The sequence below is a fragment of the Falco biarmicus genome, chromosome 13 (genome assembly GCF_023638135.1).
Source record: "Falco biarmicus isolate bFalBia1 chromosome 13, bFalBia1.pri, whole genome shotgun sequence".
Taxonomy (NCBI): Eukaryota; Metazoa; Chordata; class Aves; order Falconiformes; family Falconidae; genus Falco; species Falco biarmicus.
The window spans coordinates 12,229,153-12,252,923 of record NC_079300.1 but is presented as its reverse complement, the minus strand read 5'-3'; the positions used below and the strand labels follow the sequence as shown (position 1 = coordinate 12,252,923).

The following is a 23,771-nucleotide window of genomic DNA, read 5'->3' as shown; positions in this document are numbered from 1 at the left end:
GTGCGGGGGGTGCAGGAGCACGGCCCCAAAGCGGGGCAGGAGCAGGGCCTGAGCCGGCGGGCACAGCAGGAGCGGGGCGGGGGGCGGCGGGAGGCGAGCCCCCCAGCCCGCGCCCGCTGGTGGGTGCGGCGGGGCCGGCAGGAGGAGGGGGAGGCCCGGGGCGGGGTGCAGGAGGAGGGCGAGCTCTACCCGGGGGAGCAGGAGCGCCCCGGCAGCAGCCCCGGCGCACGGACCCCGGCGCCCCGGCAGAGCCGCCGCAGGGCTGCCCGGGTGTGAGGCCGTCGCCAGCACCCGGTGCCCGCTGCCCCGCGGGGGACCCCACCTGCGTCCCGGCCGCCGCCGGCGTCGAGCGGCGCACCCCGCCCCGGCGGGCAGGCGGGCACATCCTGCCTGGCATGCCGGCTGTCCCGGGAGCCACCGTGCCTGTCCTCTCCCTGCGGTGACGCTGCAAACCCGGCGCAGGATGCAGTGGCGGTGAGCACGGAGGTAAGGAGCGAGGCGCGACCCCTTGCTGGGGGGAGATGCGAGGGTCGGGGGGGGGCGGGTTTGGGCCTTGGCACTGCAGCGCTGCCGGGGTGGCGTCTGCCCTCTGCGCCTTGCTGGGCGCTGCTGGCACCGTGCCCTGCAGCGCTGTGGGCTCTGCTGGTGCTGCCATCGTGCCCAAGTGCCGCAGGGCCGCTGAGTGCCAGCAGGTCACACACCCGGCCACTGTGCTCGGGCCTGCCAGGGCAGAGCTGGTGCGAGTGGGTGCCCAGTGCCCTTGAACCCTCCCAAACGGCAGCAGAAGCTGGGGGAAGGTTTGTTTTCTTCCTGGAGGAAGGGCGGCTTTGCTCTGCTTCCTCTTCCCCAGGCTCGTGGGAGCTAGGGCTGAACAGAGCATCCTTGTCCTCTGCGGCCAGCCCCGCGCCTCGGGGTGTTGTGCTGCTGCTGAAACCCAGAGCAGCTGAGGTGCGGGGAGCTCAGCGGGCGGCACCGTGGCTGCATCCCACCACATTGCCGCAGGTTTTTCTCCAAATGCTCAGGACCCTTTGGGTACTTTTTGGTCTTTGTTTTGCTTTCTTTAATAAAACCTTTAAGTTAAACCTGGTAAGGTGGTGCTGACAGCCCAGGTGAGGATCCCACCTCACCAGGAGGACCCTGCTCGACCTTTCCCGGCACAGTCAGACCCCTGACCTGCTCTGCAAGCAGCAGCTGGGGAGGGGGTTTGCAGCGTCTCTGCCCACGGAGCCGCTGCCAGCCAGGGGCTGGAGGCCGTGCCGGGCTGGGCTGTCTGGGCAGGGCAGGCTGGGGCAGAGCCTGGCTCCTGCGCTTCCCCACGCACTCGCCTCCCTGGGGCCGCCTTGGCGCAGTGTTCCCTGGGGTGCCCCAGCACCGCTGGACTCTGGCATCCCACAAGGTGGGTTCCTTCTTGTGGGGTGCTGCATGTTCTGGGGGCCTACGCATCCCTCCTTTACTCAGCCCTTTGCTGAGCTGGCTCAGAGCAAAGCTCTCCAACACAGTTTTGCAGTACCGGGCTTTGCAAACTCTCCTAAAACCAGGACCTGCCCAGAGGGGTGTGTCTGAGCAGGTCTGTGCTGTCAGGCCTGTCTTGAGGGAGGGGGTCCAGGATGGACCCCAAGTGCTGAGGGTGCAAGCCCTGGTCCCGCTGTCGGCCCTGAGGCCACTGCTCCGTGAAGGGAGCTGGGCAGAAGCAGCGTCTGCGCCCCCATCCTGGCGTGCCAGGGCCCAGGGGTGAGGGGTGGGGGCCGTGCAGGCTGTGCAACCTGTTACCAACCCCTGGAGCTACTGGGGCCTCATTAGCCCGGTATTCGTTAGCGCAGGGTGTGGGCCAGCCCTGCCTGCGGGTATTGTGGGTATGGTGGGGGGCTGGCGATGCTTCCCCTCCTCCTCCTCCTCAGGCATCTGCTAGCCTGCTGTCCCAACAGGCCTTCCTGGGCAGAGGAGCAGCTCCCACAGGACCAGGAACTGCTGTGGGCTTGTAGCTGACCCCTGTCCCTGCCACCCTGCAGACCAGACCTTGCTCTGTGCCTCAGTTTCTCTGCAAGAGGCCTCATCCTGCCCCTGGAGCACCGGGGTTTTGACTCCAGTTGTGTCCACGAGGGATGGCAGCTGCCTGGGGCAAAGCATCCCAGGGGCATTACCCACTCATATGGCTTGGGGGGGGGGCAGGAGGGGGCTCTGCCCCCCCCCCAGCCCCCAGCCCCTGCTGGGGGCAGGAAAGCTGTAAGGAGAAAGTCTTGCTCCAGCCCTCTGCTGAGCAGCCCTGGGGGGCCACTGCCCACGCCGCAGCCTGGCTAATTAGGCCGTTAATTAGTGCTAATGACTAGCAGATGCTGGATGGTCTGGCCAGGGTGCTGCTCAGCTCTGGTGCTGGGGAACTCGGGGGTTTAGCCTTCAGCCCCCCACGTCCCGGAGTCCCAGCACAGAGGGGAGATGCTGAGGCATGGACGTGGCTTTGTGCCCATCTGTCCTGAGACCAGGCAAACTCATTTCATGCCAGCTGCAGCCTACCCCAGTGGCATGTCCTGCAGGGGTGTAGAGATGGGGGTGCCACTGGCAGCACCCTTAGGGCAGAGGGGCTGGCTGGACCCAGGGCTCAGAGCATTTGCTAGTGCCCCCCTTCCCTGGCAGGACCTGGGGGCAAAGCCCACCCATGTCCCAGGGCTGGGGGTGCAGCTCCACAAAGGCTTGTTCAGCTGCCTGGGCAGGGCAGGGCTGGCCCTGAGTTTGGGGAGATGTTCCCACCCCTTACCCCCCAGGGAGTCTGGAGGGGTGGGCAGACTGGGGGTGCTGCGCCGGAGGTCCCATCCTCACCTCTCCTTCCTGCTTCACCGCAGGGGGACCCCACAGCTGGTGTCACCACAGCCCTGCCTGCCCCATGGCTAAGCCCTGACGTCGTGCCCCCTCACACACTGCCCAGCTTGCTGTGACGTTGGGGCTGACACTGCTGCGGGACCCCCAGGTGAGACGAGGCAGGGGGGGTGGCAAGCACTGCGGCAATGTCCCCACCAGGGCAGCATCCTTGGGTGCATTGACACCCAAGCTCTGTGATGCCAAGGCTCAGTGACGCCAGGCCTGCTGTCCTCTCCCCCTCCCTGGCACTGCCTGTGGGCACGGAGCCCAGGGCAGGCAACGTGGGAAGGCTGCTGTGGGTGCTGAGGGGGTGTTGCTTTCCCTGCTTGTCCCCCAAAACACCACACCATGTCCCCGCCTTGATGGGAGAGCTCAGGGCTGAGGTGGGCATCAGCTGCAGGGTCAGTAATTCCTGCCTGTCCCCTGCCTGCGCTGGGGAGTTGGGAGGCGCAAGGCGGGCTCAGCCTGCCCTGGCTCGACCTGCAGAGGGGATTTAGTGGAGGAAAGAGGCTTACGGAGGGGATTGGGGTTGCGCCGGGCTCTGGAGGCGTGCAGGGGCCCTCGCCCGCCTGCATCTCTTCTGCCCAGGTGGCTACTGCTGCAGGCAGGGGCTCAGAGCAGGGGACGGTCCGTGCCAGCGAGCAGGATTGGGCCATGGGGCCAGGCTCTGGGAGCCCAGAGATGGCAACGGAGGGGAACCTGGCACCCCGGCCTCCCCGGCCACCCCCACCGCGGGGCTCGCCAGCCCTCCGTGCTGGCCCCCCAAGACCTCTTGCTTGCCTGAGCCAGCCCAGCAAGCAGCATCAGGTGCCAGCACTGAGGGAGATGAAACACCCGCCGGTATGGGGTCCTGCAGCGGGGATGTGGGGGTGGCACAACCCAGCAAGGGGCTGGGGACGGTTCCCGGGGAGCCGGGTGGCAGCAGCATCCCTGGGGGTGGGCAGGATGCAGCTGGCAGCCCCACCTCTGGTGAGAGCAGCGTGTGTTTGTATGCGTGGGTATGTGCATGATGTGTGTGCCCACACGCCTGCGCCGGGGAGTGTGTCACCGCAATTTGGGGCCGCCCCCGGGGCTCCGCCAGGGCTGAGTGAGCCAGCCTGGGGTGCCACCGCAGCCGCCCTGCTGCCGTTGCAGCTGGTGAGATCACTTCCAGGTGACAGGGCCACCAGGAAGGTGGCAAGCTGGCTGTCACAGCGAGCAAGGTGATGTGCCAGAGGTGAGTGGGAGACCCTGTCCCCTGTGGGAGCTTGTTTTCGAGACCCACCACTTCCCAGGGTCTTCTGTGGGGGTGGAGGCGTGGAGGGTGGGTGCAGGGCACTGGGGATGCTGTGGCCCTGGTCCCCAGGGATGCTGGAAGGGATGCAGGGTCAAGCGTGGTGTCCCAGCGGGCTGGGGAGGTCTGGTGTCCCTAGGGAGGGGAGGGATAACCTGTGGTCAGTGTGACTGTCACCACCCTGGGGGGGGCTGGGGACAGCATGCCCCATCTGGCAGCTGTCATTGTGGTGGGAGCCCCCCGGGGTGGGAATTGCAGGCAGCTGGGTCAGGGATGACATGGCACTATGCCATCTGTCTGCTTGCGGGGGACCTCGTCGTTTGGGTTTCAGCTGAGCATGGGCAGGTCAGGAGGACCCGATGCGTGGGGGGTGTGTGACCGGAATCCATGCCCAGGGCTGTGAGGACAGGGGCTATCCCCTCTCTGCTTGGGGACCCCACAGCATCGCTCTCACTGGGCAGGCTGGTGAGGGTTTCGGGGCAGCCAGGGCCGGAGGGAAGGTGGCATAGCACGTGCATCAGTCACCGGCCTGTGGCGTGCCAGCGCGGTGACGCCGGCGGGCCGCACGCAGGGGCGGCTGGCTGCTCCCACGCCGCGGGCTCACCTGCCTCGGCTCTGCGGCTGAGCTCACCTCTGTGGTATGGCAGGAGGAGCTACCGAGGGGCTGCCCCCTCCCGGTCCCCCCCCCCCCCCCCCCCGGGATTGGGGGTGTTTCTCTGGGGGGGTGCAGTGGGCTCGTGCCCCCTGCCCTAGCACGGTGACAGCCTGGTGTCACTCGTCTGGCTACACCAGGGTCTATGGGGCTGGGGGGGTAGGGGAAGGGGTGGGGGTTGTGGGAGCAATTCTAGGGGTCGGGATGGGTTGTTGTGCCCCGTGGTGTTGGCATGAGAAGCAAATTGTCCCTGGGGCTGTGCCAGGCCCCAAAGGACAGGCAGGTCCTAGGGGTCTAGGGGGGGCTGCAGACCCCCCCCCCCCCGCCCCCAGTTGCAGCTCTGGCCCAGGGGGCTCCGAGGGGCGCCGTGGCGGGGCAGTGTTGGGGTATGGGCCAGTCCCCATGTGCAGGTGGGAGGTTCCCCATCTAGGGGGAGGCTTCCCAGTGCCACCTGCCACTGCTGGGAACTGTGCCCAATGCAGTGCCTGGCGGAGGTCTAGGAGACCCCCAGCTCCTTGCGAGGGGGTGTGGGGAGGGGATTGATCCTGGGAGTGAGTAGTCGTCCTGGCATGCCCCCCAGGTCCCCATCCTGGCAGTGCCCGATGGGGCCTGGCTGCTCTCCCAGCCCTGCCATGCTTGCGCCACTGCTGTCGGGTCGCTGCAGAGCAGCCATCTTCCCAGCGCATCCCATCCCCCTCCGCTGGCGCAGGGAAGCGGGAGGGATGCTGGGGATGCTACCCGCCCCAGAGCCACCCCCCATCCCTCTGCAGGTGCCCAGTAGGCTGCCTCCTCACCTGCCCTGCTTGCCACGGCCCTGGCTGCTGATGATGCTCCCCGCTCCTCCACCCAGCTGCCTGCACCGCATCCCCACTGGTGGGCTGCATCGTGCCGGGGTGTGGGGAGAAAGGGGCTGCCAGCACAGTGCCGGCGCTGGCAGTGATGCCACCACCTCTCTGCTCGGGTGCCGGAACAGGGACAGCAGCCGGACAGTTGGGCTGCCGAGCCGGCAGGAAGACAGTGATCCCAGGCTGGGATCGGGGTGAGGATGGGCGCTCAAGGGGCTGCCCCCCCTTCTTTTTTCTCTGTCTCCTCTGCATCCCTCCATCCATTCCCCCCCTCCCCTCCATCACTGTCACGGTCACCTTCACCCTCTTGCTGTTTTCCGGAACTGCAGCAACTTTCTGCCATGTGATCCCAAGCCCGGCTCCAGCCCTCGCCACCCCCAGGCAGGCGCAGGCGTCTCTGCAGAGCCCCCCGCTCGCCACTGTGCCGCAGCCACTGCCGCCGCCCCGGCCATGGGTGAGAGATGCGACTACCAGCGCCTGAGCAGCGCCGAGGAGGAGGAGGAGATGCTTGGCCCCCTGCCCCACAGCTTCTCAGACAGCACCGGGCAGCGGGCCCTGCGGCTGGGCAGCGGGCACCCCATGCCATCCCCCGGGCAGGACATCGCCCCGGGCATGCCATGCCGGCGGGTCAGTGTTAGGGGGAAGCGGCGGGAACAAGTGGGGGGCCACCCGGCTGCCCAAGAGGGGCAGGGTCCTGCTGTGGGGCATGTGTCGGCAGCTGGCATGGGGGAGTCCCTGCATGGCATCTTGCCTCTCTGGCATTTGTGGTACCTCGCAGCATCCGGGGTGGCATGGGAATGGCACCCCCCTGCCTGGCTGTGCTCCCGTCCTGACCCATGGGAAAGGGGTTGCCTGCTGCTGCTTATTGGGGAAACTGAGGCACGGGGGAGTGGTGTGCGGCAGCGCAGCTCAGCTGAGCCTGGCAAAGCTCGGGGAGGTGGCAGGGGGAGCACAGTGCCCAGTACAGGATGCTGTTCCTTGGCCACAGCACTGCATCCAACTGGTAATCCCACAGGCTGTTGTCCCCATATGGGGCTGTCACAGAGTGGGGGGTGTCAGGCTTTGTGTGGGGGTGCTAGGGAGCACATAGGTGCATGTGGAGGGTGCAGCTGCCTCGGGCTGTGGGGCAGGTGTTGGGGTGTTACTGTGGGCAGGAATAATTGGCGGGGGGGGGGGGGGGTTGGCCACTTGTGTGCCAGCTCAGGTAGGTGTTCGTGACTGTGCGTGATGCCAGGCAAGCATGGAGGTGAGGAGTGTGCCACACCGAGGGCAGGCACCCGTGGGCATGTGGGGGTGCAGACAGCTCCAGGTGTGCATCAGGCGGAGGCGGGGGAGCAGACCGGTGTGCTGCCGCTGGCTGTGCAGCGGTGCTGGTGTGTTGGCGCACGTGCGGCTGGGCAGGGCGGTAGCTGGGGGGGGTACATGGAAGTGACGCGTGCGTGGGGGGGCGGCTGCGGTTGTGCAGGTGGCGGGAGGCACGCGGGGTGCCGAGGGTTGTGCCTGTGTGGTCCTGGGGTGCACGTGAGAGTCGTCACCACCCATATGTGAGCCTGGGTGCGCTGCACGTAGGGTGCATCCCTGGGGCTGCAGGGGTGGGTGTGCATGACGTGGCGCGTGTGCAGGGCACAGAGGGTTGAGCGGCAGCTGTGCTGGAGGCCTCTGCCATCTGTCAGATCATGGGGGCTGGACAGGTGTCTGTGACCCTGCCCAGGATGGGGGTTTGTTGGCAGGACTCGTTGGCTTGCCCGCTTCAGAGCCAAGGTTGCAGCATCATCCCCTGTGTCCATGGGTCTATTGCAGAGAGGGAAACTGAGGCACAGAACCTCCCTTAGCACAGTGGGCAAGGCTGGGTTCCCCCACTCCCTTTTGGAGACCAGTACTCCCAGTGTGGGCACTGAACTGGGCAGCCTCACCTGGGGTTCAGGTGTGCAGCAGGCAGGCTGGGGCACAGGGAGCAGCGCACTGGTCCCAGCGGGTGCCATCACCAGGTGATGCACCGTTGGAGGGCAGGGAACCCCCCACATCCCTGGCCTCCCCTGAGCTGGGGAGGGGGGAGCTGGCACGTGGCAGAGGTTGGTGCCGAGGGCACCGTGCCCGGGTGTCCCCAGTCAATGGGCTTGTTGTGCTGGGTGCCTGTGCTGCCGGGTGCCAGCTGGGATCCCTCGGCAGTGGAAGCCACAGTGGAGGTTCCTCTGTGCCTGGGGATGCATTTAACCCTCTCCTGGCTCCCACCTCGCCGGCGGAGCGATGGGCATGGTCTGGGGGAGCCAGGCAGGCGGGGGCTGCAGCCGAGGTTGCCGTGGGTCTGTCCTCTCTCATGCTGTGCGCGCCGGTGCAGCCAGCTGTTCTCCCTGGGGAGCCCGCAGGCAGGCGGCGGGGCTGGGTTTGGATGCTAGCCCCGCCAGGGAAGGGGGGCAAGCCCCAGGGTGCTGGTGGCACCCCACGGCGCAGCCCCGTGGGGGCTGGCAGCTGGGCAGCGGCTGTGCTTGCCAAGCCAGCGGCTCCCCCCGCAGTGCCCATGGCCCTGGCGTCGTGCCTGTGGCCTCGGTGGGGGAGCGGAGAGCCGGATGTCTCCTCTTCCTCCCTCCCTCCCCGCTTCCTGGGGGGAAACTGAGGCCCGGGAGCATTTCCCAAAGCCGGGGCGAGTTTCCATGGAAATGGGAGCGGGGGTCCAGGCTCCCAGCTGCCGGCACGGGCGCCCGCCGAACAAGGGAGAAAGCGGCACATTGATGGGAGCCCGGCCCCCTGGGCGCGCGTCCCAGCCCCGGCCGAAAATAACCCTCCCGGGGAGCGCCGCGCAGGCAGCGGCCGGGACCGAGCCCCGCGGCCGGCCGGGGGTCCCTGGGAAGCGGCTCCTGCCAGGGAGGTGACCCCCAGTCCTGCCTGCTGCCACCCCCCAGCCCCGGCCCCGTTGCGTTGGGGAAGGGGAGGGCCGGCCGGGAGGATCGAGAGCCGGACGGAAGGAGGGGGAGAGCCACAGCCCGCGTCCGGCCGCGGACGCCCCGAGCCCCCCTGCCCGCTCCGGAGGGATAGATGGGGTGGCCGAGCCCGGGGGGCGTCTCTGTAGCCCAGATGATGGGGCCGCGGGTACCCCAGCTGCGCTGAGCGGGCTCTGCTGTGGGACGTCGGCGCCAGGGAAGGGACATCGGCGGTGCCAGGGGCCGGCGGCGGGCAGCCAGGCAGGATGCGACGCTTCCAGGCTTTGCACCGATCCTTCCCCTTCCTCACCCGCTTCCGCCTCTACCGAGTAAGTGCTGACCCCCGCCCCGGGCAGACCCTGCGCTGGCGGTCACCGGCCCTGTCCCCATTGCCTGCGGGCGGGGGACCGGCTGTCCCCGGCCACATGCCGAAGGCTGGCGGCTGCTTTCGCCCCGCATGCCCCGGCGTGCCCCCGTGCGCCCCCGTGCCCAGCTGCTTGCCGCACCCGCCGTATTTTTAGCCCAGTGCCGAGGGCTGTAATTGCGGTGACGCAGCCGAGGGAGCCAAGCACGGGGGGCGAAGATGCCGGGGGGGCCGTGTCGTCTCCCAGGGGAGAGGAGAGGATGGAGGGAGCTGCTGTGTTGTGGGGCCGGGATGGGGGTCCCACCTCCCCTCTGGCTCTCAGCAGCGGGAGGCAGAGCCATGCCCCTTCCCAGAAAGGTGGTGATGAAAGAACGGGGAGAGCTGGAACAGCAAGGATGGGGAGCAGCGGGGGACATTTAGGAGGGGCATGTGGGTCAGCAGATGAGACCCGGCCCCATCCCCTCCCTCCTCGTGCCCTGGCATGGCTAGGGGGGTGCCACCAGCAGCGCTGGGGTGCCCTGTGCCTCAGCCCTGGGGCACTAGGACCCCCCAGAGGCCCTGATGTCCCTGTCTGCCCCCACCGTGTGGCTGCCTGCTGGGATGCCACCACCAGCTGTGGCAGAGGGGACCTGCCCCACCATGGGTCTGTGCTGCAGCCCAGTCAGGTGTGCAGGGATGCCAGGGGCTGAATGGCAGTGCCAAGGTGGCTGGCTATCCCTGCTGGGGACAGCTGTCCCCTTGCCAGTCGACCCCTCCAGCTGGCAGGCATGGGGCCAGGCATGGGTTGCCCCTCAGCTGGGGGCAGCTGCTGGGTACATCCATCCTGAGGCTCTGCCACCTACTGTGTCCCTGGCACCACTGTCTGGGGACAGCCTGTGCTGGAGCAGAGGGGTGGGTTGCTGTTTCTGTGGGCATGATAGGGTAGAGCAGGGGTCCCTGCCTGTCCTTGGGGGTCCTGCTGATGGGGTGGGTGCCTCTGCCAGTGCCCCTGGGGAGCTGGGGACAGGCTCAGAAGAGGAGTCCTGCTAGCATCCCTCATACCCTACCAAGGCTGTACCCCAGCCTTGGTTCTTAGCCCCTCCAAATGAGTCCCCAAGAGGGGATGGGGCAGAGCAGAGTGGGGCAGGGTCACCCCCTAACCTGTTGTGGTGTCCCAGCAGAGGCTGAGCTGTAGCATGCAGGCGGAGGAGGGCACGGACTGGCTGCTGGAGCTGCTCACCGAGCTGCAGCTGCAGCAGTACTTTCTGCGCATCCGGGATGAGCTCAATGTCACCCGCCTCTCCCACTTCGAGTACGTCAAAAATGAGGATCTGGAGAAGATCGGCATGGGACGCCCTGGTGCGTATGTCCCCCCCCAAACCTCCCCCCATATCCCAGGCTGGCTGCACAGCATCTTTTGGGGACCCCAGAGGAGCATGCGGTCCATGGGGCTGGAGGGGATTACAACTCAATGCTGGGTCAGTGACAGTCACTGCGTCCCTGTGTCCTGCAGGCCAGCGGCGGCTGTGGGAGGCGGTGAAGCGAAGGAAGGCCATGTGCAAGCGGAAATCCTGGATGAGCAAGGTAGGGATGGGAGAAGGGCAGGTGTGGCAGGGAAACGGAGGCAGGCGGGAGAAGCTGGACCTGTCCTCGTGTTCTTCCCCAGTGCCTGGCTCTCCTCGCGCCACTGGTCCCTGGGGGTTGGCAGGGAGATGGGCAGAAGCCCCTGCCATGCATACCCTGCCTGTGGCATGACCCTGCCAGCATGTACCCCAGTCCCCCACAGGGTCCTGGGTCACTTCCCAGCGAAGGATAGCCCTGCCACCACGGCACCTGGGAACTTCATTCCTCTCATGTTTTTTGCCTCTTTGCCAGGCAGCTCGTTTGCAGTTAACAAGCCACAGAGCCTGTGCATCTTGCCCCAGCGAGCTCTGTGGGCAGCAGCACTGCCCAGCCCACTGCCCACCCCTGCCTTGCAGCAAGGGGGCACAATCTTGTGCTTGCAGCCTGTGTGACTGGGGCAGGGGACCTTGGGATGCTTACATATGCCCCTGATGCGGTCCCATCCAGAGCTTGTGCTGCTGGCACCACCCGACACCTTGCACCCCAAAAATGAGCAGGGTGCTTGCCAGCTGGGCACTGGGTCATGGCCTCTCCCCTGTGTGACTCATCTGGGCTGGGACAGGGATGAGACAGACTTTTAGTAGAAGGCTACTCAGCCTCGCACTGGGCACAGAAATGCCACCTCCCAGCCCAGCCATGTGCCAGCCCAGCTCTGCACACCCCACACGGGTCCTGGCTGCTGAGGCTGGGATGGACCCATGTCCCATGGGGCACATCATCTGTCCTGGCTGGGGGAAAAGCCCATCTCTGTCCCCTCTGGGCTGACAGTGGCAGCAGTGCATATTGCAAGGCCCATGTCACTGCAGGGGTATGCCACCACACTCGGCCCAAGCTGGAGATTTCTCATGGCTTTGTGCTGGGACACATCATGTGGCCGAAGCCTGGCCAAGGAGTGCCCAGGGCCCTCCAGCTACCGGCCCGGTTTGCCGGGGCTGCTGTGAGAGGCACAGCCCCTTCCCTCCACACAGATCGCAGCTCAGCGTGCAAGCAGCTGGAGGAGCAGAGCCTGCTCCAGCAGCCAGCCTGCCCTGGGTCATCACCGGGGAGCGGTCATCATTAGTTTCCAGAGTGTACAACCCAGGCAGGGGGTGGTCCCAGCACTGCTCCCTCTCAGACCCAAGGGCTTGGGGCATCTCTGCACCCAGGTCTCACCTGCTCTGTGTCCACAGGTGTTCAGCGGGAAGCGCCCTGAGTCGGAGCTGCAGCCCCAGCCCCAGAGCACCTTCCGCAAGCCCCCCACACCACCACCCCCCGAAGCTGGGGGCCAGCACTCCCTCACCTGCCTTGTGCGGGAGCGGGACCTCTCACTCTTCGAGAAGCTGGGTGATGGCTCCTTTGGTGTTGTGCGTCGCGGCGAGTGGTGCACGCCTGCTGGCAAGACGGTGAGGGGCTGCTCATGGTGAGGGGGGGGCAGTGGGACCATCTTGCAGTAGGGGGAAGATGCTTTGGGGCTCATCCCCACTTTTGGCCGTAGCTGAATGTGGCAGTGAAGTGCCTCAAGACGGATGTGCTGAGCCAGCCAGAGGCACTGGACGACTTCATCCGGGAGGTGAACGCCATGCACTCCCTGGACCACAGGAACCTCATCCGCCTCTATGGCGTGGTGCTCTCCCACCCCATGAAGATGGTGAGTGTGGGGGGACGGGGCTGACCTCGATACTGCCCTGTGGTGGGGTCCCGTGTGGTGGGGTTACCAAAGTCAGGCTGGGTCTGTACCTGGAGTCCTCCCACTGGCATCCTCAGTGGGCCACAAGAAGGCTGGACAGCCCCTAGCCTGACCGACCTGCTGTCCCCTCCCCGTGGCCCAGGTGACAGAGCTGGCCCCGCTGGGCTCCCTTCTGGACCGCCTGCGGAAGAACCAGGGTCATTTCCTCATCTCCACCCTCTGCCAGTATGCCATCCAGGTGGCCAAGGGCATGGCCTACCTGGAGTCCAAGCGCTTCATCCACCGTGACCTGGCCGCACGCAACATCCTGCTGGCCTCCAACGAGCTGGTCAAGATTGGGGACTTTGGGCTGATGCGGGCCCTGCCCAAAAATGATGACCACTACGTGATGCAGGAACATCGCAAAGTCCCCTTTGCCTGGTGAGCTGTGGGGAGGGAGGGGGACCTGGGGGTGCAGCACCCACGACCTTCTGATGTTCATGTCCTTCTCTGCACAGGTGTGCTCCTGAGAGCCTGAAGACACGCACCTTCTCCCATGCCAGCGACACCTGGATGTTTGGGGTGACCCTCTGGGAGATGTTCACCTACGGGCAGGAGCCTTGGATCGGCCTCAACGGCAGCCAGGTGGGTGCACAGCAGGGACCTGCCCCCCACCCCGCTCACCCTGGTAGTGCTGGGGGGGGACCTGGGACCCCCTGACAGCACCCGTTGCCCCACAGATCCTGCACAAGATAGACAAGGAGGGTGAGCGGCTGCCACGGCCTGAGGACTGTCCCCAGGATATCTACAATGTCATGTTGCAGTGCTGGGCACACAAGCCCGAGGACCGACCCACCTTTGTGGCTCTGCGGGACTTCTTGGTGGAGGTGGGTGAGGTGGGGTCCGGGGGACAGGAGCCCTGGCAGCCTTCTCCACCGGCTCTGCTCAGGCATGGGCAGGGTTAAGGGTATCACCAAGGCAGGAGGTGATGCTGGGGGGCTCAGGTCAGGCAGCCCTGCAGGCTGGGAGGTGGCAGCTGGTGGTGTGGTCATGTCATCGGGAGGACCCTGAGTGCCACCTTGCCCTCGCCCATCCCAGAGATGTCACAGCTGAGGAGGGGCTGGGAGTGGTGATACTGTCTCTTGCCTATTTTTGGCACTCCCCTGCCCTGTGTGGGGTTGGGCCTGGCCTCAGAACAGGGCAGGGATGTACGCAGGGGGCTGTGTCCCCTGTCCTCACCCCCCCTCTCCCCCCAGGCCCAACCCACTGACATGAGGGCGCTGCAGGACTTTGAGGAGCCTGACAAGCTGCACATCCAGATGAACGACATCATCACTGTCATCGAGGGCAGGTATTGCACAGGGTGGGAGGGCAGCTACCGCATGGCCGGGTGGGGGGCAGCAGGTATTGCATGGCAAAGCACAGACCAGCTGGCAGCTTCAGGACTGCCAGCCTCATTGGGGACAAGGGACCCCAGGAAGGGGGAGACTGTCGGCACTGGCAGAGCTGTGGGGAGCAGCTGATGGCATGCGGGGGGGGCTCTGCCCCTTCCAGCACACCCGGCTGTGTACGCTGCGGGCAGGCAGAGTGCCCTGGCTCCCCTGGGGGGTGTGCAATCCCCCAGGCACCACAGTACCACGGGGCCACCAGGGTGCGGGGGTCACAGCCCACACTGTCTGTCCCCCCGACTCACCCCGCTGTGCCTGTGGCTTTGCCCTGGGGAAGCGCACCCCAGGGGTGCTGCCCAGTGATGGCGGTGGGGATGTGCCACCAGCACCTGGGGACGCGCAGCTGTCATGGCTGGGAGAGGCACTGTGGGGCTCGGTGCCACAGTAACCCCCTGTGCTGCCATGGGCTTCGCTCCTCTGTCACTGCCACCCACCCCAGGGCACGGCCACCCCCCCTCCACAGCCCTGGGGCACCTGCGGACTGGGGGGACCTTCGTTGTTCCCACATATCCGGCTTGGGGACAGCGAGGACCCCCCCAGGGGAGCTCAGCGTCCCTTTGCCCTGCTGGCGCAAGGGAGGCCGGCCCCACCGGCCCCGGGGGGTGAGGAGAGAGGCTCCGTCCTGCCCCTCCCCGCCGCGGGCCGGCTCCCCGCGGTTAGTCACGGCCCGGGGTGAATCAGGCCGGATTTGTGTGTCTGCAGGGACCGGCTTTCTCCGCGGCCGCCGCCAGGGATGACTCTTGCCCAGGGTCTGGCGGTTTAATTGCAGGGAGGGGAGGGGAGGGGAAGGGAAGCGGCGTCGGCGGAGGGAGGGAAAGGAGGGAGGGAGGGAGCGGCGGAGGGCGGCGCGGACGCGCCAGAGCGCCTGCATCGTCCCCGCCGCCGCATCACGGCCGGGTCGGGGGTCCCGCTCCCGCGGCCCCCCGCCCCGCCGCCGGCCCCAGGTGAACCGCGGAGCGTGGGGACGGGGGACCGTGGCCGCGCTGAGGGATGCCGACGGGTCGGGGAGGGCCGGGAGCGCGGTGGAGCCGGGGCGCAGCCTCCCCTGCCTCAGTTTCCCCGGGGGACGCCGGTCCCCGGTGGGCTCTGATCGGCACGTTTTGGGGGTGCAGGGTCCGGGCCGACGGGGTGGGCTCTGCAGCCGAGAGCGGTGGCAGGAGCCCCAGCGGCTGCCGGTTGCTTCCGTAGGGGAGCCCCCTCCCCGTGCCTCAGTTTCCCTGCGGGCGGCTGCCCCCCACCGCGCTGCCGGCGGGGATGCCCGGGCCGGGAGGGGGGGGTGCGGGGGGCTCCTCCAGGGGGCCGCATCCGGCCCCGCCGAGGCCGCCCGGGGCACCGTAAACACCCCCCACCCCTTTTCAAGCCCCTGCCTGTCGTTCGGCGGGCGCCGGGCGTGCGTACGTGTGTGTGGGCAGGAGCAGCGACCTACCTGGAAGTCCCCCCCGGGGACCCAGCCGGCCGCGGGGGGGGGCTGGGGCAGGGCCGGAGCGGGTTTGTGCCGGGGGTCCGAACCCGGAGCCGGTGGGACGAGGCGGGGAGCGGAGGGGCCGGCCCGGCCACAGCATCCCTGTGGCGGGATGCAGCCGTGCCGGGAGGGCGAGCGGAGGGGACCTCCCGGGGCGGAGAGCCGTGCCACCCCCGGTCCCGTCGGGGTGAGGGGGGTGCCCGATACCGGCTGGGCTCTGCCGCCCTCTCGCCGAGGGGTCCCGGTGCTGAGTAAGGCGGCTGGCTGGCGGCGAGCGGGAAAGGTAAACAGGAAAAGGGCTGAGCTGGTGGCCGGGGGTGACTCACAGGTGACTCCAGGAAACCGTCGGGCCCGTGCCAGCCTCGCCGGGCTGGCACCGCACACCGCCCGCCGCCCCCTGCCCTGCCCGTGGGCAGCAGGGCCCTGGCAGACAGCGAGGAGGGTGGGTTAGGGTCACAGCACACACACCCCCCCGCAGTCGTTTGGCACGATGTTGGGTGGGGGGCACAGCTTGGGGTGTCCTCCCCTGGCCCCTACCTTCCCTATCCCCCCCCACCCCCCACGCCAGTTCTCCTGGGCTAGGTGACCACCCCGTGCCTCCCCTGCCCCAGAGGTGGCTGCATCCTGAAACAGGCAGCTCCTGAACGGCTCCTGCGGCACACTGGGGACCAGCACCCCAAGGTGGCCTGGCCCACTCGGGTGCCTCCAGGAGGTTTCACAGCCTGAGTCCCGCTGCCTGCCCATCTCCCCCTGCCCACACCAGCCTGCATGGGGCTCACCAATAATGTAGGAAGAGAGCGAGGGAGACCCCACAGTCCCCTGTCCCCCCCGGCAGTTTCCCCCATGGGACTGGGATACTTCAGGGTTCATCGTGGGACCCCCAGGTGTGTCCCCTGTGCCGTCCTTGGCTGCGTGGGATGCAGGGGGACTAGTGGTGAGCAGCTCGGTGAAGGCATCACCCCAAGGCTCCTGCATAGTTTGGGGCCGCTGAGGGAAGGAAGAGGCACATCTTTCTGGGCACAAGTGGGGAGCTTTGTTCCCCACCACCCACATCCCCAGCACCACCTGATGCAGGGGCCATGCTGGGTGGGAGGCAGAGCATGCTGCTGTCACGGGGCTGGGATCCTGAGTGCCTGGGTTCCCTTCCCCCTTGTGCCACCACCTTGCCTGCATGGACTTGAATGAGTCACCTCGCCTCCTCCCCTGTCACTGGGACAGGTGAGTGTCCCTCTGCCATCCCCTCATCAGTAACAAGGTCCTTTTTATTCCTTAGGGCCGAGAATTACTGGTGGCGGGGTCAGAATAAGCGGACCCTAAAAGTGGGCCAGTTCCCCCGAAACACGGTGACCTCGGTGGCAGGGCTGTCGGCCCACGACATCAGCCAGCCGCTTAAAAACAGCTTCATCCACACAGGCCATGGAGACACCAACCCGCAGCACTGCTGGGGGTTTCCCGATAAAATTGATGAGTAAGAAACTTTTTGTCTTCTCTGCATTCCCTGCCTGATCCCTGCCTTCCCTGCTGCTCGCCGGGCATGGCAGCGAGGCACAGCTTGATCCCCCCCCACTGCCCCCCCGGCTTGTGAAGCATCTCTTCCCTCCTGCTGTACTGGGGATGGTGGCTCCGGGTAGGGTTCCTGCGGCTGGACTAACTCCCTCGCCTCTCCTTACTAATAGGGTCAGGGACATGGGGGGCTGCTGTGTTTGTGGGGGGCTGTCCCAGGGAGGAGCCCCTTTTCCTAGCCCTGCAGCCCCTCGTGGCTGTCCCAGGGTGGGGAAACACCTTTAGGCACTGCTCCGGAGGTGGCCATGTTACCCCAACGCTTTTGGAGTGTCACAGGGCTGCTAAACGCGCGCCTTTCAGCACCTGCGTGGAGGGAAGCAGCGGGGTGGGGGTGCAGCCCAGCCCCACGCTTTTAACAGCATGACTTCTAAAAAGCAAAACATGAAAAAAAATCGATGAAAATTCTTCCCTCCACCTCCTTCCGGCTGCACCAGGGGACATTCCGGTTGGTCTGTGATGGTGGGGGGTCAGGTGCCCATGCCCCCCTGCCAGGTGGGACTGGCCATGCCCAGCGTGGGTGCTGGGTGCAGGGGGACAGTGGGCAGGGGTGCCTTGGCGCAGGGCAGAGGGCATGGGGGGTGCCTGCCAGCGCTGAGCTGGGGGGCCGTGGGAGGGCTGTGTGTGGGGGGCAGGATAGGATTTCAAAGCCTGGAAAGCTCCTGCTGGGAAGAGCCAGCTCCTGTGCTGAGCTCAGCACGTCCCCTGGGATCGTGATCCCCACTGCTGTTCGGCATCCCGCTGCCGGTGCCCTCGGTCCCAGGCTGACCCCATCACGACACCCTGTGCCATGGGCTGTGCCGGCAGCCCCCGGAGGGCTGAACGGAGGCGCCATGCGCGCGGACCTGGCTCGTGCCCCGGCAGGCCTCCCCGCGCCCCGCTGCGTGGGCACAGGCGCTGGGTACGTGCTGCCCGGGCCGCCGAGAACACCGAGCCCGGCACACGCCCAGGCCTTCGGGCTGCACCGGCTCCCGCCGGCTCCCTGCCTCACCGTGCCTGGCTTGCGGTGGCTCGCCCGGGCCTCCCGGCACCCCACCGGCGTGCCATACTGGGGCGCCGTGCCCTGGGCACAGCATCGTGCCGCAGCACCCCAGTGCTGGGGGTGTGTCCCAGGCACCGCACCCTGCGCCAGTGCCCTGGGCATGGCACCCTGCTTGCGATCCCCTGGGTACGGTGCGTCACGCGCGTGGAGCCAGAGAGGGATGGGTGACACCAGGACCAGGACGGCACCAGGCTCTGTGCCGCAGCACTGAAAGCCTCTGGGGTGTGGTGCCCCAGTGGTCCTGACTGGGGCATGGTGTGTGGTGGAGGGGCTGTGGGGTGTTCCAAGGGACAGGGTGCGGGGCCCCCACTGACCCCCAGGTGCTCTTCTCTCTTCCCACAGGCTCTACCTGGGAAATCCCATGGACCCTCCTGACATTTTAGGTGTGGACCCAAGTGCTGCCAGACCCACACAGCTTCCAGGCAGGGCTAAAAGTGAGCGGCTTTTCCCATTCCCCCTGGCCATCGGCTGCATGAAGCCCCCATGTCTGTGCCCTGGTGCCAGGGTGATGGGCTGGACCTTCTCCTTTCTGTCTCTCTGCTGCCGCTTGCTTTTTGCAGCCCAGGGGAGCTGGGGTGACAGGGCACGTTGTCACCTGGCTATATGCCACTGCCAGCAGCCTGGGTGGCCCATGGGTCTGCCTGGCTGGACTCTGCCCTGCTGCCCTTCATCTGGGTCCCTTGTCCCCTCCCAGCGTCTTACAGCTGGGCTTCCCAGTACAGGGGACCTTAGCGGAGCTGCCACAGGGAGGGAGCGTAGGGGCTGGGTGTGTGCAGCAGCCCCTCTAAACCTGCAATTTTCCCTTGGCGGGGCTGCCCACCACATCCTTCCCACACCCCACTGGTGACAGGGGACACGACGAAGCATGCGCCCTGCTAATAAGCACTCTGGCTGCCACTTGCTCCACGCGCTCACCCTGTGTCTCCCCTCCTCTCGGGCTCTCTCTTCCGCAGGGCAACCACCTCCGCGCCCGCCTCAGCCTGCCGTCCTGCTCACCAGTAAGTTGGGCTCTTTGAGGTGCTGCTCTCCCTCTTTTGTGCCCCCCTTCTTTTCTTTCTTAGCTCCTTCTGTCCCCTCTGCCCCTGGGGTACTGCTGTGCACCTATGGGTGATGGCATCTGTGGTGGGGACACAAATGTGGAGCAGGGTGGCCAGCCTGGGGTACCCTGCCCTTTCCCACCCTGCAGCCCCCTGGCCCCCGCCCTGGTGTCCATTGCGGTGCCCAGGGGGGGAGCAAAGGTGGCTGAAGCTATGGGGTGATCTGGGGGCTTGGGGATGTAGATGCCCTTCTTTGCACCCCAGGGATGGGTCCCGGACCCTCACCATTCCTCTCTGTCTCCCCTTAGAGCCCTGCTACGACCCTGTCAGTGAGGAGGAAGAGGGTTTGCCGGGGGGTCTCCGGAAGCTCTGCCTGAAGAAGCCAGGCACAGGGAAGGGTCTGCGACCGGCCAAGCCATCGGCACGGGTACCAGGCACCAAGGTGGGCGAGCGGCAACCTGGCCGGCTGGCAAGCGAGGGGCCAACAGGCGGAGAGGTGACTCTCATCGATTTTGGGGAGGAAGTGCCCCAAGGTAGCCCCTCGCCAGTGGGGGAGCTGACAGCCCCATCATTGGCCAAGCTGGCCATGGAGGCCTTCTCCCTACTGGACAAGACCCCACCACAGAGCCCCACACGGGCGCTACCCCGGCCCCTCCACCCCACACCGGTGGTGGACTGGGATGCCCGCCCTTTACCTCCACCACCTGCCTATGATGACGTGGCACAGGACGAGGATGATTTTGAAGTCTGCTCCATCACCAGCCCCCCAAGCCGGCGGGGCAAGACCAACTATGGCTTTGTGGATGAGAGCGAGCGGGGACCAGTGCTGGAGGACAACCTGTTCCTGCCCCCCAAGGAGACCAAACAGCCCAGCATGACGCAGACCACCGAGCTCTTTGAGGAGCTGCAGCAGGAGTGCATGAAGAGGCTCAATGTCCCGCTGGGACTGGCTGTCCCCACCGATGACAAGCCCCAAATCCCACCCCGTGTCCCCATCCCACCCCGGCCCCTACGCCGCAATGAGCCTGGGCGCTGGTCGGGGGAGCTTTCCCCAGCTTCGGGGGGCGAGGAAGACCGGCCGCCCCAGATTCCCCCACGGGACCCACTGTCACAGCCCACCTCCCGGACACCCAGCCCCATGGCCCTGCAGGTGGGCTCCCCCCAGCAACGTGCCGCCCTCTGTTCCTGCCTCTCCACCTCGCCAGGGAAGCCCATGCCCACCACACAGAGCTTCGCCCTTGACCCCAAGTATGCCACCCCCAAGGTCATCCAGGCACAGGGCAAGGACTGCTCCAAGGGACCCTGCATCCTGCCCATCGTGAAGGATGGGCAGAAGGTCAGCAGCACCCACTACTACCTGCTGCCTGAGCGCCCTGCCTACCTGGACAAGTATGAGAAGTTTTTCAAGGAGGCCAAAAGCCCTGAGGAGGTGCCAGCATCCCGCCTGGTCACCACAGCCACTGTCCGTCCCATGGTACAGCAGCCGCCGCCAGACTGCAAGGCCAACTTCTCCTCCAACAACAGCAACCCTGGGCCCAAGTGCCTAGTGAAAGCCTCCTGCAGCCTCCAGAAGATCGTCTATGATGGGCCGGATGGCTGCCGCCCTGCCGACAAGATCCGGCTGGTAAGTGGCATCTGTGAGCAAGAGGGGACACGATGGCCTTGCTTGCGCAAGAGCCAGCCCCACTCTGTGCCTCTGTTTCCTGAAGTTCAGCCCCGGGGGATTAGCTGCAAGGGGTCCCTAGATGTGCTGGGGAACCTAAGTGTCACTACAACTCCAGAATTACCCCTTCAACACAAATTCACCCTACCCACGGCCTTCGGGAGGGGTGGAGGAAGGTGACTGTCACTGCTGTCCTCCTGGGCTCTCTGGGCTGGGTCTGTGGTGGCCAGGAGTCTGCACACAAGCCTAGGAGAGGCTGAAGATCCCAGGGTTGTGGATGGTCCCAGCTCCATGCTGACAGTGCTCCCCAGGAACAGAGCCAGGGTTGGGGGCAGCCTCAGTGCCCCCTTACTCCAGCCACAGGCTCCTCCCTGCCCAGAGGTGGGGGCAGGCACTGACCACAAGCTCCCCCCAGGTGCAGGACACGGTGCATGGTGTGACCACCGAGGAGTGCCAGGCAGCCCTGCAGAACCACGGCTGGAGCGTCCAACGGGCCATCCAGTACCTGAAGGTACCACACACCCCTGTCCTCCCACCTTGGCTCCCGCAAGACGTGTAGCACCCCTGTCATCCCCCTCACTTGCCCTCTCCCCTTGCAGGTGGAGCAGCTCTTCTGCCTGGGGCTGAAGTCTCGAGTGGAGTGCCACCGGGTGCTGGAGATGTTCGACTGGAACCTGGCTCAGGCCAGCTCCCACCTCCTTGATCCCTACAGCACCGCCCGCCAGAAGTAGGGGCAGAGGTTTTATTGCGGGGGGCGGGGGTGTCTCCATGCCATGCTGCTCTTGGCCAGCTGGCACCATCACCCCTCTGAGCTCATGTCCTCTCTTCTCCTTACAGGCGGTGACAGCAGAGACAAGGCGATTTGTGCTGGATCCGGAGCAGGTATCTCACCATGGGGCCACCCTGTTGGTGCCCACCCCCATCCACGCAACCTGCTGCTGGACTCTGGACTGAGCCCCTGCTCAGGGGATGGGGACACCCCATAAGGGAGCCTAACCAGCACCCCAGGCTTGTGGGGGTGTCTGCACCCTGGCTTCGGCACTGGGCTCTGTCCCCTGGCCCCTTGTTGAATTGTTTTTGTAAAGAGAAATGTAATTTTAATATATATTATATATATATATATAAAAAATATTCTATGGAGCAGAGGAGGATGCCTGTGGCCATCTCCCAGGTTCATCCCTGCCAACGCGCAGTGACAGGCCATGTCTCTATGGGTGCCAGTTCCTCCCTGCCAGCAGCCAGGACTGTCACCGGCGGGACCTGCCCAGGGATGGTGCCCAGGTGCAGGATGCCCAGGAGGGGGATGCCTGTGTGCTCTGGTGCCCAGCAGGCGCCGGGGATCCCCAGAGAGCTGTATGACACCGACACCTCTAGACATCCCTAGACACCCCCGGTGATGGCTCCCAGGCCATTTTGGGGTGCGAAGGTCTCTCCATCCAGGTCTGCTGGAGTTAGTCACGTGCTGTCCTACCCCAGGCCCAAAGCTTGAAGGCTGGGGACAGTTTTGCCCCCTCCTGAGCGTTCAGCGCTTGCTGGTGGCGGCGCCCCCGTGGCAGGGCCCCCCCTTGCCCCGCGGGACTGGGCTCCTGGCCACTGCCTGACTCATGCCTGGGCAGGGAGCGGCGGGACCTGCCTCGCGCCCCCACCCACGCGAGGGGCGTTGTGCAACCAGATGCCACCGCGCAGCCGGAGCCAGGTGCTGGGGGGGTGGCTGGCCCCCGTGGGGTCCCAGGCCAGGTAGTGGTGCTAACCCCCCTGCAAGCGGGTGTCGGAACCCCTTAGCTGGGTTCCCTGAGGTGCCGCCTTGCAGCATCAGGAAGGGCTTTCTGTGCAGGTTGAGGAGGACCTCAGTGCCCAAACCCACCAGGTCCGCGGGCATTGGTGGCACCTTGTCCCGGGGATGCCATCTGCTCCAGAGTTGGTGGCTTCAGAGGAGAGACCCTGCCAGGCGTGTTGAGTCACCCGGCAGGAGGGGCTGCCTCAGCATGGCCGTGAGTTCTTCCCCATGGCTGGTGGTACTGGGCCACATCACCTGTGTGCCCTGTGCACCCATGTCTGCTCCTCTCTGGTCCCCTGGCCCTCCTTGAGCCTGGGGTGGGGGAGGTTTGTTGGTGCTGCTGTGGGCACAGCCATGCATAGGTGCTTTGGACTCTCTGTGCCTCAGTTTCCCCATCTAAAGTGCAGCTACCGTGGCATGACAGCCAGGTGGGATGGCCGTCAGTGAAGCGAGGAGAAAAAAACCCCACAATTTCCTGGCCTTAAAGGATTCCAGAGCTGGGCTGGGTCCCATGAAGAAGCAAACGTGTGTTTCCTGCAGTGGCCTCAGCTGGGTCCCTTTGCACGGCCGGGTGCACCTGGCCTCTGTCCCTGGTGGAAGGTGACCTGCAACCCAGCACAATGCCTGGCCCTGCTGCCCAGGTAGGAGCAACACCTCCCACCCCAGCCAGGCTTGCGTGGGTGTTGCTGAGATGGCACAGATAACCCCGCACGCAGGGCCGTGGGCAGTGCCGGGGGGGCTGGGGCAGGGTTCACATGTGGGACCCCGAGGCGGCGGTGGGAAGCTGTTCCTTCCTTCTTCCTCCTTGGCGGCCACCCAACGGCTGCCAGGGGTTATTGGCCGTGTGGCCAAGCATGGCAGGGACCCGGCAGCAAACGGGGGGTGGGTGAGGGGTGCAGGGTCCAGGACTGACCCACCCCTCCCAAAAGAACTGGGGACCCCTGTCCCCGCTTGCCACCCCAGAGCCTTTGGGCCATGTGACTTTGTAGCCCATCAGGTGCTCCCTGAGGGCTGGAGACCCCAACCTTTGGGGTGTCAACCATGAGGTCACCCTGGGAAAGGGCCTTAAAACCTCCCGTGGCAAAGTGGGTGTCCCCCAGCATCAGCGCATCACCAGGACTAGGATGCCCCCACCTCTGTGGCAGGCTGTGAGACACGGAGCCGCCAGTGCCCCAGGCAGGGCACGTGGTGTCCAGGTCCCCCCCACCTGGGGGTGTGCTCACCCACGGAGCCACCCTGTTGCGTAGCTCCCCTGGGACAGGGAAAGCTGCAGCCATCCCTGTCGCTGAGGAAGCACCATGGGGTGCCGAGGCCAGTGCCTGCTCTGGAGCTGGATGCTGTGGGGGCTCTGGGTGCTGCCAGGTAAGTGTCAGGGTCACCTGCACTGCTGCTGGGCTGACCAGGTGGCTGATACCATCTGGGTGACAGGCTGTGAACAGTCCTCCGGCTGCTTGAAGGCTACAAATTCAAGCCCAGGTACCTAGCCAGGGGTTGCCCTGTCTGCCCGCTGGTGCCACAGCCTCCGCATGGTCCCTTGACTGCAGCAGGGGAAGATGGGGGTGGGGTGTTGTGTGTCAAATCGGGGCTCTTGCCCGTGGGGAAGGTGCCAGTCTTGCTCTTGGCATTGGTC

The 23,771-nt window shown here is 66.1% G+C and overlaps 1 protein-coding gene across 10 annotated transcripts; it reads left to right on the top strand.

Moving 5' to 3' along the window:
- Positions 1-29: 29 nt before the first annotated feature.
- On the top strand, positions 30-21,509 carry TNK2 (tyrosine kinase non receptor 2). Of its 10 annotated transcripts, none has more exons than XM_056357864.1 (17): positions 30-486; positions 2,838-2,962; positions 10,066-10,243; positions 10,398-10,468; positions 11,677-11,889; positions 11,982-12,134; positions 12,316-12,593; positions 12,671-12,797; positions 12,893-13,039; positions 13,409-13,503; positions 16,336-16,530; positions 18,007-18,098; positions 18,618-18,662; positions 19,010-20,325; positions 20,780-20,875; positions 20,964-21,091; positions 21,202-21,509. In XM_056357864.1, exons 3-17 carry the CDS (start codon positions 10,081-10,083, stop codon positions 21,206-21,208), a joined length of 3,126 nt encoding a protein of 1,041 aa, XP_056213839.1. In that variant the 5' UTR covers positions 30-486; positions 2,838-2,962; positions 10,066-10,080; the 3' UTR covers positions 21,209-21,509. The 10 variants fall into 10 exon arrangements, with proteins under 10 accessions (XP_056213839.1, XP_056213840.1, XP_056213843.1 ...); XM_056357858.1 differs by lacking the exons at positions 30-486; positions 2,838-2,962 and adding exons at positions 4,979-5,817; positions 5,953-6,250; XM_056357865.1 differs by lacking the exon at positions 2,838-2,962.
- Positions 21,510-23,771: the final 2,262 nt, after the last annotated feature.

What these genes read in the sequence shown, in the direction of transcription:
- TNK2 (XM_056357858.1), top strand. Translation starts at nt 5,348, where the DNA reads ATGCCCCCCAGGTCCCCATCCTGGCAGTGCCCGATGGGGCCTGGCTGC. An exon ending in CGGGCATGCCATGCCGGCGG is followed by an intron (nt 6,251 to 10,065) that starts GTCAGTGTTAGG and finishes GTGTCCCAGCAG; the next exon opens with AGGCTGAGCTGTAGCATGCA. An exon ending in TTTCCCGATAAAATTGATGA is followed by an intron (nt 16,531 to 18,006) that starts GTAAGAAACTTT and finishes CTCTTCCCACAG; the next exon opens with GCTCTACCTGGGAAATCCCA.